Source organism: Chrysoperla carnea, chromosome 5, assembly GCF_905475395.1.
Source record: "Chrysoperla carnea chromosome 5, inChrCarn1.1, whole genome shotgun sequence".
NCBI lineage: Eukaryota > Metazoa > Arthropoda > Insecta > Neuroptera > Chrysopidae > Chrysoperla > Chrysoperla carnea.
Window position 1 is genome coordinate 8,998,843 of NC_058341.1, and position 17,386 is coordinate 9,016,228.

The 17,386-nt window shown below is 29.1% G+C and overlaps 4 protein-coding genes across 4 annotated transcripts; 3 read left to right on the forward strand and 1 right to left on the reverse strand.

The window, feature by feature from the left end:
- Nucleotides 1-1,273: 1,273 nt before the first annotated feature.
- On the reverse strand, nt 1,274-2,129 carry LOC123300455 (dynein light chain Tctex-type 5-A). Its single transcript, XM_044883031.1, has 3 exons — nt 2,088-2,129; nt 1,810-2,006; nt 1,274-1,444 (listed from the first exon to the last, which is right to left on the reverse strand). The coding sequence occupies exons 1-3, from the start codon at nt 2,127-2,129 to the stop codon at nt 1,279-1,281; spliced, it is 405 nt and encodes a 134-aa protein (XP_044738966.1). The 3' UTR covers nt 1,274-1,278.
- A 4,270-nt stretch (nt 2,130-6,399) lies between these two features.
- LOC123300456 (putative cystathionine gamma-lyase 2) lies at nt 6,400-9,105 on the forward strand. The gene is made up of 5 exons (XM_044883032.1): nt 6,400-6,408; nt 6,888-7,172; nt 8,135-8,552; nt 8,702-8,876; nt 8,958-9,105. Exons 1-5 carry the CDS (start codon nt 6,400-6,402, stop codon nt 9,103-9,105), a joined length of 1,035 nt encoding a protein of 344 aa, XP_044738967.1.
- A 307-nt stretch (nt 9,106-9,412) lies between these two features.
- Nucleotides 9,413-13,992, forward strand: LOC123300458 (mitochondrial potassium channel ATP-binding subunit-like). Its single transcript, XM_044883035.1, has 11 exons — nt 9,413-9,453; nt 9,781-10,111; nt 10,178-10,339; nt 10,402-10,547; nt 10,747-10,963; nt 11,033-11,217; nt 11,293-11,470; nt 11,537-11,653; nt 12,669-12,947; nt 13,006-13,332; nt 13,417-13,992. Exons 1-11 carry the CDS (start codon nt 9,413-9,415, stop codon nt 13,516-13,518), a joined length of 2,085 nt encoding a protein of 694 aa, XP_044738970.1. The 3' UTR covers nt 13,519-13,992.
- Nucleotides 13,993-15,603: 1,611 nt separating this feature from the next.
- On the forward strand, nt 15,604-17,301 carry LOC123301532 (putative cystathionine gamma-lyase 2). Its single transcript, XM_044884306.1, has 4 exons — nt 15,604-15,928; nt 15,998-16,285; nt 16,419-17,014; nt 17,095-17,301. The coding sequence occupies exons 1-4, from the start codon at nt 15,773-15,775 to the stop codon at nt 17,240-17,242; spliced, it is 1,188 nt and encodes a 395-aa protein (XP_044740241.1). The 5' UTR covers nt 15,604-15,772; the 3' UTR covers nt 17,243-17,301.
- Nucleotides 17,302-17,386: the final 85 nt, after the last annotated feature.

The window sequence follows — 17,386 nt, forward strand, 5'->3', positions numbered from 1 at the left end:
CATAGATACTCTGATAGAATTAAATTTCAATAATTTTTCAAGATGTTGGGAAAGGAGTAAACCCGAAGACAACACGAAGGAGATGTAAAGAGTAAAATTCTTAGTAGAAACATCTTCGAATTTTTCGTATTAGTAAAATTGAAATTTTAAATGAAATCTGAACTTGAAACTCAGTCTAAACTCAGCAAAATTTCTAATCGATATTCCTATAAATCACAAAAATATGAGGGTGTCTTCATCTTAAATGCAACACACTGTATAAATGAAATAATATCATTTTTGAGTGATTGGTAGAGCGAGCGGACGAAAAGTGTTCTAATTACTGGATGTTTTCGAATATCGAGACTCCACTGTAAAACAGATTCATTTTTACCTTGGCATTTTAAGGTCATTTGTAGATTAATTCATTTAAATAACAAAGTGTTAAATAGTAGTAAAAAGTAAATTTTAATTTTGATTAAAAAAAACTAGTTTAAGGAACTAGTTTTACGATTTCCTCTATTTTTTTGTCCATGGCTTACAATAATTCGCGTGTAAAATAAAATATATGGAAACAAACAATTGACTGAGTTAATTGTTGAAATACCCTGTATGGAAAGTTTTTAGCGTGAGTGCTTGCATTATTTTTTTATAAATTAGAAGAGTTTAAAAAACCAACACAATTATGGCCATTTATTTGCTTTATTAACATTCCTATCGAACTTTTTCAATCTGTGGTGGCACTCTGTAAATTCGATGTCAAAAGTGAATAGCTGAATGTTAATATTTTCGAAAGCAGAGATTCTAATAAAGAATAACTTTTTTTCGTAAACCAAATAATAAAAAAGTTTTCGATATGGAGCCAACTTCAGTAGACACGCTGTATAAACTACTGGATTTGTTTTTTACTTACCATTTTTTATAGAACGCAAAATTTTGAACTAGAAGAACTAAGAAGAAGCCGGAAAAATGTTAAAAATCTTAAATTTATTAATACAATTTTTGCAACGAATTTTTACAAAAAAAAATTAAATAATGACAAATTTTTTAAAATAGGAATGAAACTGTCCCAAACGGCTGTGTTTTTTTCCATCAATTTCATCTCCAACACTAATTTTGATAAGTGTATATTCCTTATGACGTAAATATATCTATATATATATTTTTTGAAATTGATAATTAATCATATTAATCACGAATGTGTATTTGTTCCGGAAATGTTATCCAAATTTGGTGTCAATTGACGATGTAATTAAATCATTTGTGGAATGGATCAGAATATATAGGTAGCCATATGTTTTATTCATAATAAATACCAATTACAACACCATAAACTATTAAATATTCAGTCTCAAACGTGTAAGAGGCAAATGAATCACGTTCGGGATCCCATAAACATTTCATCATACCTAAACCAGATTGTCCATGATTTTCACAAATTGATACTAAAACAATTAGACGATATCTGTAACAAAATAATGAAAATGAAAAAAATTAGTAGCGCAGGAGCTGCGTTTGCTAAGCGAATTCCCTCAGAGCTTGAAAAAAAATAAAACTTTTTTCTTAAAATCGAATATTCCATTTTTAGTTTTCCAAGAATTTCTATTTCGAAAACTAAGCGGCTAGACCAAAAATCACAAGAGTACTATGGTAACTCCTGAAATAAAACTCATGCACGGTGCGAATAATTTATCAGCAAATACAATAATTTACTTAATTAGAAAATTATTGGTCATGGCCTTTAAAAATTATTATTTTTATATAAAAGCTTAATTTTTTTTTAAAGTCAAAGCGATTAAGCAGATTTAAAGTCTACATTTTCTTTCTTACCTTTCAAAGTTTAATTCTTTAACTTTTTCACGAATCTTTTGCGATAACTTCGTAACCATTTGTGGTGCTTCACTTGCATTATAACGTGAGTTTCGATTGAATCTCGCACTAATAATTGTTCTAATAATATTCTCAACTGGTTCATGTAGAAATGGATTTTTCGATTCTAAACGATATGTATTTTCGTAACGAGGATGCTAAAAATTACAAATTAAATTACAAATTTGAAAAACAAAATAATAATTTAAAAAATAAATAATAAATAAATTTTTACTTACATTTCGTTTGGATAATAAAGGTAAGTTTTCTTCAACACCCATAGTTTAAGAATTAGTTTAAGTAATAACTTTTATTGATAATTCATTTAAATAAAATAAGGATAATAAAAGTTATAAAAAAACAGAACCGTATTTCCCTTTTTTGTTATGAAAAAGTTTTCCAGATTCCCGAAAAATTTTGTTAATAACTAACTGATATATGGATGCTTCATTTTCTCGCTTCTACTTAGGAGGGGAGAGAAGGGCTAAAAGTATTTCTATTTTTACTTAAATTAACCGAACTTTGTAAGTGCGAGCGAGCTACACGAATAACATATCAGGGGATTGGCTTTCTATTTTCAGTCCTTTATAATGGCTTAGCAATTGGCATATCGTATTGGAGCAGGTGCTATATAGAAATGAGTGTGCAAAAATCTAGGAGTGCATTTTATCAATTGATTCTTGTTCAAAAAATCTTATAGATTAATATTCTGAATCTTGCCAGAAACCATTCTGGCAATTCTGGCATTCTGTCAACATCCGGAATATTATTCTATAAGCTTTTCTGAACAAAGATCAATTGACAAAATGAGGTCCTCGACTTTTACATACTCAACTGTATTTAGCGCCTGCTCTAAGAAATCCATGAAGAAAAACTGTGCAGGAAAAATTTTACTAAATCCGAATCTGATTAATTGGTTCGACATATAACAGTTTATTTACATTGTTACTACTTTGGTACCAGTTGGTATCAGTTAAATTTAAATTTTTTATGTATATGGTCAAAATCGGTTATAACGACTATGAAGGAACTAACAAATTTCAAAATTTGTTAGTTCCTGTCATTTTAAAATTTATCTCGAATTAGAGACAATCAATCGACTTCAAATTTTCATGGTAATTGTATTATAATATTCTTAATGAGTATAAAAAATATATATATAAGTTCGAAATTTCTGATACAATGCCCGTAGCGAAACAACAGCCTTACTGAAAAAGTAAGTACACCTAAAATAGCGTGTTTTCACATGAATTGGTCGTTATAGCTAATATATTTGCTTATTATCCCTATATATTATAAATGTAAAAGTAAGCATGTTTGTTTGTTTGTTACGCTTTCACGATAAAATTAGCGAATGGTTTTTAATGAAACTGTACAGCAATATAGCTGATATATCAGAATAACACATGAACTATAATTTATAAAGAAATATTTAAAAAAAAATTAAAGTTAATTTGACATTTACCATTTTTTTTAAATTTTTACAGAAATCTTTAATTTATGATTATCATAGATCTGATTCCATCTATAAGCATCATTTTGAGTCATAAATTAAATAATTCTGTAAAAATTTAAAATAGTAAATGTCAAAAAAATCATGGCCAATTTTTCTGATATACTAAATGAATTATGACTATTTTTCATTTGACAAAATTGAAAACTGTGTATATCAAGATAGGGTGGAGGCTATAAAGCGGTGGTTTTTACTTGTAAGCCCAGTGAAGCGGGCGGGTACCAATCTAGTTCTAATGAATATTAGAACAATTAACTTCTGGTGCAGCAGGTAAAGTAGCAATGAATGAACTTTATTACCCGACAAAAAACTATGAACGAAGCTTAAAAAGACTGAAATATTTACAAGCAAATAGAATTTAATTATATTAGTCGATATAACTGATGTCATTATAGCCGATTTTGACTGTAGTAGGCAAAGAATTTGGTATACTAGAAATGTGGGTGAAAGCAGATACAATCAGCCATAAGAAGTTAAAATGAGTTACATATGTTCAAATTATTGATTTCCTCGAGATCAAAAACTAACTTCTATTATTATGTAAAATACAGGATATGTAACAAAACAGATGGCTTTTTATATTTCGTGTATAATTATTCAAAAATTTAATCAAGTAGCAAAATCTTGATTTGAAAGTTTTATGAAAAAATGTTTGAAACAAAAGTTAAAATATTTTTGGAGAATGAGGGAAGTTTGTTATCGATTAAAAGTGGATTTAGAAACAAAGTGTTTATATTCCAAGAATGCTATTTCCACAGAAATAAAATTTTTATTGAAATAAAAAACAATGTTTTCTTTCTTCTTAAAAATCGAAAACAACTTTCGAATTAATATTATTTTAATCTAGATTGATGACAAAATAAATAATAAGTTCTCAACAAGACATTTTAAAGAAATGTAAATGTTTATATTTAACAAATAAACAATAAATACAACTTTTACTATAATTAAAAACAAACAATGATTATTATAGATTTTTAATATTTTTATACTACAATAAGAATCAGCCATGATGAATTTACATCCAAATTTTATCCGCTCTGAATGGAATTTTTTTTGAAACCCACTAATTTTGTGTCAAGCTTTTCATTTTTGATATTATTTATTAGCTTACTTTCATCGTTGGTCGAAATATAAGTACCAGGACCTCTCTATCCCCAAAACTTTTATAGGTAGGTTAAATTTGAAAAGTATGACCCAAATTTAGTATAATTCCATACCCGATTTATTAAAATTGGATATAATTTGGATGTGATAGAGCAAAATTAAATTTTTTGGATTTTGATGACGTCATAAAGTTCAAAAAATCGACTTTTTGCATAACTTACCCAAATTTTATCCGATCTGAATGAAATTTTTTTTGAAACCCACTAATTTTGGGTCAAACTTTTCATTTTTGATATTATTTATTAGCTTACTATCATCGTTGGTCGAAATACAGGTACCAGGATCTCTCTATCCCCAAAACTTTTATAGGTAGGTTAAATTTGACAACAAATTTGAAAAGTATGACCCAAATTTAGTATAATTCCATACCCGATTTATTAAAATTGGATATAATTTGGATGTGATAGAGCAAAATTAAATTTTTTGTATTTTGATGACGTCATAAAGTTCAAAAAATCGACTTTTTGCATAACTTACCCAAATTTTATCCGATCTGAATGAAATTTTTTTTGAAACCCACTAATTTTGGGTCAAGCTTTTCATTTTTGATTTTATTTTTTAGCTTACTTTCATCGTTGGTCGAAATATAGGTACCAGGACCTCTCTATCCCCAAAACTTTTATAGGTAGGTTAAATTTGACAACAAATTTGAAAAGTATGACCCAAATTTAGTATAATTCCATACCCGATTTATTAAAATTGGATATAATTTGGATGTGATAGAGCAAAATTAAATTTTTTGGATTTTGATGACGTCATAAAGTTCCAAAAATCGACTTTTTGCATAACTTACCCAAATTTTATCCGATCTGAATGAAATTTTTTTTGAAACCAACTAATTTTGGGTCAAACTTTTCATTTTTGATGTTATTTTTTAGCTTACTTTCATCGTTGGTCAAAATATAGGTACCAGGACCTCTCTACTCCCAAAACTTTTATAGGTAGATTAATTTTGACAATAAATTTGAAAAGTATGACCCAAATTTAGTATAATTCCATACCCGATTTATTAAAATTGAATATAATTTGGATGTGATAGAGCAAAATTAAATTTTTTGGATTTTGATGACGTCATAAAGTTCCAAAAATCGATTTTTTGCATAACTTACCCAAATTTTATCCGATCTGAATGGAATTTTTTTTGAAACCCACTAATTTTGGGCTAAACTTTTCATTTTTAATGTTATCTTTTAGCTTACATTCACCTTTGTGTACAATATCGGAACCAGTACCTCTCTATCCCCAAAACTTTTGAAGGTAGGTTAAATTTGATAACAAATTTGAAAAGTATGACCCAAATTTAGTATAATTCCATACCCGATTTATTAAAATTGAATATAATTTGGATGTGATAGAGCAAAATTAAATTTTTTGGATTTTGATGTGGTCATATCGATTATTATATAATATTAATAATTATAGTATCATTATAATCGAGTATAGGTACGTATCGTATACTCGATAAGAAACACTGTATTCTTGATTTTGATTGTTTTGTCAGACACGCAGAATATTTAAAAGCTTAGATTATTATTAGCAACACGATATTTTAGCATAGTTATTAAAAAATACAAAATTATCAAAATATGTCTATTAATTATTTAAAGAAAACAGACAATGATAAGACCATATAGTAGACAATAGACAGACTGCACATGTTGGACAATTGATATAATACTAGCCGCTACTCGTCTACTTCGCTAAAAATACCAACCCTAAAACCAAATATCACTTATATAGTATTTTCATAGCCTGCCCTTTCCCTTAAGCAATACGGCGATGATTAATTTATCTTTATATCTTCGTTTCGCGTCATTGTAGTGCGATAAAACAGACAATAATAAGTTTTAAAAAAATTGAATTTCATCAAAATGGATTCAGTAGATTTGACGCTTGAATCAACACACAAACAGACAGATAAGACAAAAATTTTATGGTAGTAATGATAAAGAATGAAAAATTTTCTTTCATAAATTGTTAATTCAAAAAAGTCCTATATCATGAATTCTAATCAAAAATACTTGTTTTTTTAAATTAATTACTTCTAACCCATACATGGGACAAATTATATAAATTAAAATTACAATTATTAATTGCTAACATTTTTCAAACGTGCCTTATTGGAAATGTCCGATTCAATAAACTATGCAACGCGCGTCATTCATTGGGATAAGAATTTTCATTCAGAAAATTATTTTCATAGTAAACAGGTATTTCAAATATAATTTATTTTTAATTTAGAAAAAAAAATTAGGTAAACAAAAGTGTTAAAACACAAATTTTTAAACCACAAAAGCTTGAGATGGTCCAAATTCCAAAAATAATTTTGAAAAATTTTTTGTTTTGGAAATAATTTCAGGATGAGAATAATAATTCAAAAGTTTCTATACAAACTATATTGGAAAATAGTTTGGCATCATTGGACAATGGAAAATATGGTATTTGTTTTCCTTCATGTGTAAGTGCAATGACAGCGGTATTTTCATTGCTCAAGGTTGGTGATCATATAATCTGTGGAGATGATATTTTCGGTGGAACATGTAATTTACTTCGAAAAGTATTTCCACAGTTTAAAATCGATGTGGACTTTATTGATATGACGGATACGTTAAATGTTGAAAATGCAATTAAACCAAATACTAAGGTAAATCTATTTTCAATCCAAAGTAAAGAAAAATAGAAAATTGGCCGAACCAGTATTGCGCTTGCCTTTTACATTGCTTACAGGACCTTGCAAGATTAGATAAGAAAATTCTGTGAAATTTTACTAACTCACTCTAAAATGTTCTTTCCATCATTCTGAAAAGCTCTCACGGCCTCAAAAATTTGTAATGAGTAGATTTCGAACTAAAACCGATCAAAGTTATGAATATATTATGGTTTTAGTATATGACTAGAAAATTGGCTTTCTGTGAAAAATTTTCAAACCGTTTCCCAAAATATTCTTCGCATCGTTCTGATCAAAAGCTCTCACGGCCACAACATTTTCTAACGGATATTTTTCGAGCTACGTGATATGTAACTATAATGTTTGAGTAGCTTTGATTGTCCGTAGCTCGAAAAATATCCTCTAATAAATTTTGTGATCGTGACAGTTTTTAATCAGAACAATTCGAAGAACACTTTGGGGGTAATTTGAAAAATTTTCACAGAAAGCAATTTTCCTAGTCATCTACCAACTATAACTATGATCGCCCGTATCTCGATTTAACAACAATAGCTAGAGCTGGAGAACTGCTCCAAATAACCAATGGGATTTTACAGGTTCTAAGAAATAAAGAACTTGAAACTAAAAAAATGGTCTAGATTTATATTACAGTGGCGCTAATTTTTGAAACTGCAAACGGGCGCAAATTTTTTTAATCCGCCTATGTCTACGTGCCAACGTCTAGTCAGTGTGGTATCAAAAAAATACTAGTTATGCGAGTATCATAAACTGGCTGGAAATTGTAATTCATTTTTGTGAAAATTGCTTAAAATTTCACATACTTTTCACATCACTCTGCAATCCGAAGCACGGATGTAGGGAGTTGAATAAATTTCCTTTCCACGGTTGCCCATAAATTTTTTAAGGAATCAAGTAACAAATTTGAAATTCTTTTATAGCTAATATTTTACGAGACTCCAACTAATCCAACATTAAAAGTAACGGATATTCATAAAATAGCTAAAATAGCCAAATCGAAAAATCTAATACATGTCGTAGAAAATACATTCTTAACAAGTTACTTTCAAAAGCCGTTAAATTTGGGCGCCGATATTGTCTTGTATTCGTTAACAAAATATATGAATGGACATTCAGATGTTTTTATGGGTGCTATTGTTACAAATTCTGATGGATTGTATAAACAATTGAAATTACGACAAGATTGTATGGGGATTAATCCATCATCTTTGGATTGTCATCTAGTTTTTCAAAGTCTAAAAACGTTGCCGTTACGTATGCGGCAACATATGTTTAATGGGCAAAGGGTTGCTGAATTTTTAGACACTCATTCTTCGGTCCAAAAAGTTTTGTACACAGGTAAATTGTTCTTTATTAAGTAAATTTTGGATCGTTTTTTTATACCATGTGTATATGAAATATATCTAGGTATACCTAGTACCAAGTTTGTAACGCATATTTCCTGTTAATTCCCTAATTTGAGAAAATCAAAATTTATAATCCAACAGGTCTATCTTCTCACCCCCAATACGAGTTATCGAAGAAACAAACATCTGGACATTGTGGGATAGTATCATTTTATATTAAAGGAAGCAAAGAGGAATCAACAAAATTTTTAAAATCATTAAAATTAATCCAGATTGCTGTAAGTTTTGGTGGATATGAAAGTATTATACAACTTCCGTAAGTTTAAAATTCTTCCAAGTTAAAAATTGTCCTGAACTGTCCTGTTATGGTATAAAATAAATTCGTTTCATTTTTCAGGAAATATTGTACATCCAATCCAGTACCAGAAACTCGACGAGCGAAATTGGGTATAAATGATAGCCTATTACGATTATCAGTAGGTTTAGAGAATGTGGATGACTTAATTATTGACTTAAATCAGGCATTAAATTCAATAAATTTGTAAAAAAAATTATTAACTATGTTAATTTATTTATACCTAAAAACCCTTTTTTACCTAATTGGTTTAAATTAACCTATGAGTTCAATTTATTAAACCAAGTTTAAAATTTTAATTATTTAAATATATTAAAAAATTCATGTAAATTTTATTATTCGAAAAAGTTTGTTTTAATAAAGGATTTTATTGAAAAGTACTTGAACCTTGAATATGTCGATCGATCGATCTAAAGAAAATAGTTTTTAGTTTAGCAGAAAATGTGCTCCGGTTCTTTATAATCATTTTACAAATATTAAATTTTTAAACTCCGATCATGTGGAAATTAATTTTACATCATCAAAATTTTACACATAGGTATTTTTAAAGAAAATTATAATTTCATATTTTTACAATAAAATGTATTTTCAAAAAATATTTTGGAGGTTATGTTCTTTATAAATTATAAAGCCTCGTTTAGACTATTATATTTTTATCTTAAACCATAATTTACACGAACTAGATTTTTAGACTGTAAGATAAGGATGATTATTTTCTTGCTCCTGTTTCCCTCATTTGCCACCAGCCCATTTCCTCTCTGTATTTCAACTTTTCATCCAAATCCAACGCAGAAAATAAGGCACCCTAATCGGTCATTATCATACGATCAATTTGTTAAAAACATTATCTGTTTTCAATTTTTAGAACACTTCTTTCAAATCACGTTTCGAATAAACCAGTTTTTTGGAAACAGTATCTAATCAATAAACAAATACCCATCAAATTACAACATACTGTACCGAAAGATCCAAATAAAGTAAATAGTATTTTTAAATTATCTGCCCTATGTAAGATAAGTTTGGGCGTAACTGGGAGTATTATACATGCGACTGGTATTAAATTTGCATACTGTAAACCAAAAGCCACACGAATAATTGATTATAAACCAGATAATAACAAAGTATCGAAATTTGATTGGAATAAGTTATGGAGCTATTTAAAACCGGAGCTATTATGGTTTATAGCTGCAGTTGCTGTGAGTTTTCTCTTTACGAATACACGTAAAGTTAAGATTTAAATTTAATAAATTTTCCTGTTTTAGAGTGCTCTAGTAGTTGCAATTGTAAATATTCAAATTCCACAAGTGATGGCTGAAGTAATAAATGTTATCGTTAAAAGTACTGGTGATAAAACTGAATCTAGCTCATTTTTAAATAATATTAAACCAGCTGCAATTAATCTTGTATTCATGTACCTGGCCCAGGTAATAAATATTTATAAATTAAGTATTTTAGAGTCAAATTATTATCAAAATTTCGTTTTTAGTCTGCTTTTACTTTTGTATACATTGTTTTACTGTCGAAAATTGGAGAATCGATGGCATTTAGAATGAAATCTGATTTATTTAAATCAATTTTGAAACAAGATATTGCATTTTTTGATACACATCGAACTGGAGAAGTTGTTAACAGGTATTACTTAAATTAATCCTTATAAATTGGTGCATTTCATTTACGATTAACGAACAGTTACGCACCACTTAAAAGATTGCGGACTTATATTAATGTAACATGCTTATCTTCTCGCCAAAGCACGTTATATTGGTATTCGAAAATTTTTTTTTATATAATAGCTCAGAATTAATTAAAAAAATTACCAATCGTTTTTCAGATTAACCGTCGATGTACAAGAATTTAAGAGCTCGTTTAAACAAACAATTTCAAATGGTTTACGAGCAATGACTCAAATTATCGGTAGTGGCGTTGCTTTATTCACAATTTCTCCCTATATGACGTCATTAACATTATTTACAATACCTACGATAATTTTACTTGGAAGTGGATTTGGAGCTTTATTACGAAAAAAATCACGAGAAGCTCAAGCTCAGGTAAACTAAGATTCGATGTTAAAATAATACTTTGCTTAGATTTCAACCCATATACTTTCTTTTTTTTAGTCAGAGAAAACAACTTCCATTGCTGAAGAAGCTATTTCGAATATTCGAACAGTACGTGGTTTTGCAATGGAAGATCTAGAAGTACAAATGTTTGATTCGGAATTGAGCTTAGTTCAACATTTGAATATAAATCTGGGTGTTGGAATTGGTTTATTTCAAGCGGGTACAAATTTATTTTTAAATGGGTAGAAAACAATTAAACAATTTCCAAAAAGTAAAACCAAATTTATTTTATTAAAATGGGTCAATTAATATTTTAGAATGATTTTGAGTACAATCTCAGTGGGTGGTTATTTATTATCAACAAATCAATTGAGTGCTGGCCAATTAATGGCATTTTTAATGGCTACACAAACTATTCAACGATCGTTAACTCAAATCTCATTATTGTTTGGATCAGTGATTCGAGGACTTGCGGCAGGATCACGAGTTTTTGAAGTATATTAGAAATAATAGGAGATAATGTTTTTTAATTGCGATAAAGTTTTTTCTAATTTTTTGTAGTACATTAATTTGCAACCTACGATGGCTTTAAAAGGTGGTTTGATTTTATCCGATAATGTGAAAGGATTTATCGAATTTAAAAATGTTACGTTTACATATCCTGCTAGACCTGATAATGTAAGTAAACATACTTTGACTTCATTCATCTAAATTTGATCTGGATAAAGAGCTAGAAAATTTCCAAAGTTAGTAAATCGACCATGACGAATCATCATAGGGTCAACGCAAAGGTCAAAAAACTCGTAGACCGTGCTAACTCGATCCTATTAAAGGCATGCCAATCCCCAGATCACAGAGTGTACGCCATCGAGAGACAAAAACTTGCAGATATGGTGCGTTCAAGTAAGATTCTTTACAAGTTCAATTTTCAAAGTTATTCTGATCGGGTACTTTAAAGTTGCCTATTCAGACTCGTTTGCGTAATTAATAATAAGCTAAAACAAGTGAAAACAAACAATTGACTGAGTTAATTGTTGAAATACCATGCATAGTCAGTGTTGACTTCTTTATCACATTACACATACAAACATGTAACACATACATAACTGTTAATCAAGTACAGTACATATTATAAAATTTCCGCCTAATTGGCGCCCTCACGGGTAAACAAGATGGGTCCTACCTTTGAAAATTCACTACCTACGGACCCAATTGACCTATGATGCTCATTTACGAACTTGACCTCACTTTTTACGTCCTGAGTACGCTGTAAAAATTTCAGCTCGATATCTTTTTCGTTTTTGAGTTATCGTGTCCACAGACGGACGGACGGACAACCGGGAATGGACTAATTAGGTGATTTTATGAACACCTATGACAAAATTTTTTTCCTAGCATCATTATTTTTAAGCGTTACAAACTTGGGACTAATATATATGTAAACTTGGGACTAATATATAATACTATGTATATTTCATATATATATGGTATAAAACTTGGGACTAAACTTAATATACTATGTATATTTCATATATACATGGTATAAAACTTGGGACTAAACTTAATATACTATGTATATTTCATATATACATGGTATAAAAATGAGTCACTTTAAAGTTAAAAAGTTGTTTTTTTATAAAATAAACAAATTTTTTGAAACACAATTTTAAAAGTGATAAAATTTTTGTTGTAGATTGTTTTAGATTCGTTTAATTTAACGGTGGAACCAGGTAAAACTGTTGCGTTAGTTGGTGCGTCTGGAAATGGAAAATCAACAGTTGTAGCTTTATTAGAACGATTCTATGATGCTGATCGTGGATCTATATCGATTGATGGGTATAATATTCGTTCATTAGATCCAACATGGCTTCGACAAAAAGTTATTGGTATTGTAAATCAAGAACCAATTCTATTCGGCTGTACAATACGTGAGAATATTCGATATGGTAAAATGGATGCGTCTGATGAAGAAGTAAGTTTTAAAAATTAATCGATTGTAAAAAAATTCAATAAAAATTGATTTTTTTTAGATTGAAGCAGCAGCAAAATTAGCAAATGCGCATGATTTTATAGAAGGTTTTTCTAACGGGTATGATACAATGGTAGGTGAAAGAGGTTCCACATTGTCGGGTGGTCAAAAACAACGAATTGCAATTGCACGTGCTTTATTGAAAAATCCATCGATTTTGATCCTTGATGAAGCCACTAGTGCATTGGATAGTGAAAGTGAGAAACTTGTACAAAAGGCATTAGAAAATGCAAGTATAGGTCGTACATGTTTTGTTATCGCTCATCGATTATCGACTATACAAAATGCTGATGTTATTATTGTTCTGCAAAAGGGACAAGTGGTTGAGGTGAATATTTAATTTTATAATTATCGAGTCGATATCAAAGACAGAGGGCGATTAATCTATATGCCCATTTTTATTTTGTTTTAGATGGGAACGCATAATGAACTACTCGGAAAACGTGGTATTTACTGGTCATTAGTTTTACAGCAACAATTATCACAAGAAAAACATATACATCATGGCGAATAGATCCGTTCAAATTGTAAATTATTTTAATAGAGCATAAAAATTAGCAACGTGATGATATATACGATTTTAATTTGAAAAATCCCCTTGCATTTCCTTTTTTTAGAGGTTTTTTCAAAGAAGCCAGCAGAAATAAAAGAAATAGAGAGAGTCGCGGTGGCTAACTTATAGGATGGATACATGAATTCTTTCTATTTGAGGTCATATAATTTTCTTCTATTAAATTCGCGACATCACGCTGCTATTTCAACATATTGATGATTGACATCGGCGATATTGAATCTCGCTATAACTAATCTTACCAATCGTTTTGTTTTTTTTTTTTACTTAATTAAATTGTCTAGTAGAATTTTTATCTAAAATCGCAAATATAAAAGTTATTAGTAAAAGTTTCGCCACAAAAAGTTTCTGCCATCAATATGTGAAAACTTATGCATTAAAAGACAATTTTAGAAAAATTTTTAATAATCATTGATTTGATTAAGTACAAAATAATGTTTAATCTTAATTTATTTGTAATTGTAAACTAACAAGTGAAATTTACCAAATTTTAAAAGCCGTCGACCCCCTCCTTTTCATATTTTCTTGAAGAGAAGAATAATCTCTTTCAAATTACCTTTCATACAAAAAAAAAAACCGCATTTAAATCTGTTGCATCATTCAGGGGCGGACGTCTCTGGACAGCCTAGCCTGACTCTGAAATGAGCTTTTATACGCAATTCAATGAAACTTGAATTGGGAATTCAATATTCGAGTATCTTAATTACTTGGGTCTTCTAAAAGTGAAAAACATATTTATAATTGAAAATATATAATTTGGCTACGTTGTCACAGACAGACACACACCCACACATAGCGGACAAATTTATAACACTCTTCTTTTTTCATTGGAGGGTTAAAAAATGAATTTTGATGTATAGTAATGATAAAAAGCAAAAAATTAATTTTTGAAAGTAAAAATATGTTTATGATACGAAATTAAATTAATAAATGTATTATTTATGAAAATGAGTTGTCATAATTTATTTTAGATGTTCTTTTTGTTATACAGAAAAACAGGATGATGTAAGAAAAATTTACTAACAATAATAATGGCATACTGAAGGGAAATGTATGAAAATTCGATAAAATATATAGAAACTATCTCTTAATATTAAATAATTATCTAATGATATCAAATTTAAATGGATTAAATGCGTAGTTTTATTTTAAAAAGAAAAAGGGCACCAACAGTTCAGAATTTTATATTTAACGGAACGTACGGGCTGCTATATTTAGGCCGTTTTATAGAATGAAGTACAAGTATGAAAATTGACCCTTCAAAAGCATGTAGAATTCGTAAAATGGGGAAATTTCTGTTTGGCGTAAGCCATATTGCATATTTAAAGTGTTATAATAGTTATCAATTTAATTTATTTAAGTACAAATATACCTGCTAAGTGATAAGCTTAAGTATAACATTTGATATTAAATTACACGAATTCACTTCATGATTTTGGTAAGTGCACAATATTTACTGTTTGGAATATTTATCGTAAAATGTCCTTAAGTGGCTGCAAACTTAATTAAGGGCCAGCACACTTGTTGTTATGCATAAAAATACAATATGTCATTTAGTTGAAGCTTTAGGAAGATAAAGTTGATAAAATTATTTTAAAATGTACAAGATGTGTCATAATACAGTTTGTATCAAAATCATCACTTCGAAAAGTAGGGATCAATTAAAAATCAATATTTAATAACAATAACACATACATAAAAAATTTAAAGAAGCCCCTGTGTTCATAGCTATTGATGTTCCGATATTTAAAAGTCCCGCATCTCAAATTCGAAATCAGCAGATCAAAAATTCATTAGCGGAAAAATACATAACGAATGTGATGACACTCTTGGCTGCAAATGTATTTCAGAGCAGTTTTTTACCGAAACAAGTGAAATTTATTTGAAGGAAGCAGTGAAGCCCTTATTTAATTTTTTATGTGTTTGAAGAATACTTTCTGGCGCATTCTGTAAAATATCAATAATTTACATTAATTAAACAATCGAACAAATAAGATAAGCGACTGAAAAAGTAAACAACCCTCGGAATTCAACAAAACAATAGAAACATTAGTTGAAATATTAAAATTAATATTGTACCCAAAATTGTGAACTTTCTATTGTTGAATACTGCAAGATTTACGTTTTCGTTTAGGATAAAGAAAGCACTGTGTATTAATTAAATTTTCAACTTTAAACGATTTTTATCAGTTAGAAAATGTCGAACGAAAATGGTTTTTTACCAATTGACAAAACTTATGGTACTAGAGCAATGAATGTTGGGTCAGAAGCAGAACAATGGAATTCTTTGGCTATAGTACCACCAATTACATTATCTGCAGTGTTCAAACAAAAAGCTTCTGGAGAACCACAGGTAATACCTAGATTGAGAAAAGCCTCAAGTATTTGAAAATAAATTTAAATTTAATATTTTTTTAATTAGGAATTTTTATATGGACGGCTGGGTAATCCATCCAGACAATGCCTAGAAAGATGTTTAGCTGATTTGGAAGGTGGTAAATATGCATTTTGTTTTGCTTCTGGATTAGGAGCTTTGAATTCTCTTATGACAATGTTACGTTCTGGAGATCATATTTTATGTGGAGATCTTATATATGGAGGATCTAGTGAATTAATCAATAATATTACTGTACGAGCCGGGGTTGAGGCAACGTATGTCGATACTGAGGATTTGACAAATGTCGAAAAAGCTGTTAGACCTAATACGAAAGTAATTATGCTTATTAATCATTATAGCTTAGAAAATATCGTGTAAATTCAAATATGAAACGTTGTCGTCTACTAAACGCTGTCTGAATTGTTATAAATAATATAAGTACAAATAAAACAGTAATTTTTTGCAGTTAATCTTCTTGGAGAGTCCAACAAATCCAACATTAAAAGTAACTGATTTAGAAAAAATCGCAAAATTTGCAAAATCAAAAAATTTAATTACATGTGTTGACAACACATTTTTAACCAGTTACTTTCAAAAACCATTAAATTTTGGCATCGATATTGTGATGCATTCCTGTACCAAATACATAAATGGCCATAGTGACGTTACAATGGGAGTTTTAATAACTAATTGTGACAAGATAAGCAAAGATTTGGCTTTAATTCAAGGAGTTGGAGGTAGCGTACCTTCTCCATTCGATTGTTTCTTAGTTACACGTAGTTTAAAAACACTGGCTTTACGTATGGAAGCACATCAGAAGAATGGTTTTGCTGTTGCGAAATTTCTAGAAAAACATCCGTTAGTTGAGAAAGTTATACATCCAGGATTACCGTCTCATCCACAATTCGAAATAACGAAAAAACAAACTTCTGGTCATAGTGGAATAGTTTGTTTTTATATAAAAGGTGCAAAAGAAGCGCATACAAAAAAATTTTTAAGCTCTCTTAAAATGTTTGTTCTTGGTGGTAGTATTGGTGGCCTGAAAGGTTTAGCGGAGAGCCCGTAAGTTGAAATTTTGAATATTGTCAACAGAAATAGTGATATTTTCGAAAATTTGTATAAAAACATATAATTTTTTTTAGGGCTCATATAAGTCATAGACAACTTCCAGCTGAAGAAAAATTAAGAGTTGGAATAACAGATAATTGTATTCGGTTATCTGTTGGAATAGAATTAGTCGATGAATTAATAGAAGATATTGATCAAGCCCTCAAAGCTGCATTTGAATAAAGTTTATCCATGATAAATTTTTTTAATATTGCCAATAAAATTAATTAATTATTATGGAATGTTTGTTTTTATTATTATTAAAATTAATTTAGGTCACTTAAGCTATGAGAAAATGATATCTAGGATCGATTTTTAACGTTACCT

Coding starts and splice junctions, on each gene's coding strand:
- LOC123300456 (XM_044883032.1), top strand. Junction 7,173..8,134: donor CAATTAAACCAAATACTAAG/GTAAATCTATTT, acceptor ATTCTTTTATAG/CTAATATTTTACGAGACTCC. Junction 8,553..8,701: donor CCAAAAAGTTTTGTACACAG/GTAAATTGTTCT, acceptor ATAATCCAACAG/GTCTATCTTCTCACCCCCAA.
- LOC123300458 (XM_044883035.1), top strand. CDS start 9,413: ATGTGGAAATTAATTTTACATCATCAAAATTTTACACATAG. Junction 10,112..10,177: donor GGTTTATAGCTGCAGTTGCT/GTGAGTTTTCTC, acceptor TTCCTGTTTTAG/AGTGCTCTAGTAGTTGCAAT. Junction 11,471..11,536: donor CAGGATCACGAGTTTTTGAA/GTATATTAGAAA, acceptor AATTTTTTGTAG/TACATTAATTTGCAACCTAC.
- LOC123300455 (XM_044883031.1), bottom strand. CDS start 2,129: ATGGGTGTTGAAGAAAACTTACCTTTATTATCCAAACGAAAT. Junction 2,007..2,087: donor CTTTATTATCCAAACGAAAT/GTAAGTAAAAAT, acceptor TGTAATTTTTAG/CATCCTCGTTACGAAAATAC. Junction 1,445..1,809: donor AAAGAATTAAACTTTGAAAG/GTAAGAAAGAAA, acceptor ATTTTGTTACAG/ATATCGTCTAATTGTTTTAG.
- LOC123301532 (XM_044884306.1), top strand. CDS start 15,773: ATGTCGAACGAAAATGGTTTTTTACCAATTGACAAAACTTATGGTACT. Junction 16,286..16,418: donor CTGTTAGACCTAATACGAAA/GTAATTATGCTT, acceptor AATTTTTTGCAG/TTAATCTTCTTGGAGAGTCC. Junction 17,015..17,094: donor AAAGGTTTAGCGGAGAGCCC/GTAAGTTGAAAT, acceptor AATTTTTTTTAG/GGCTCATATAAGTCATAGAC.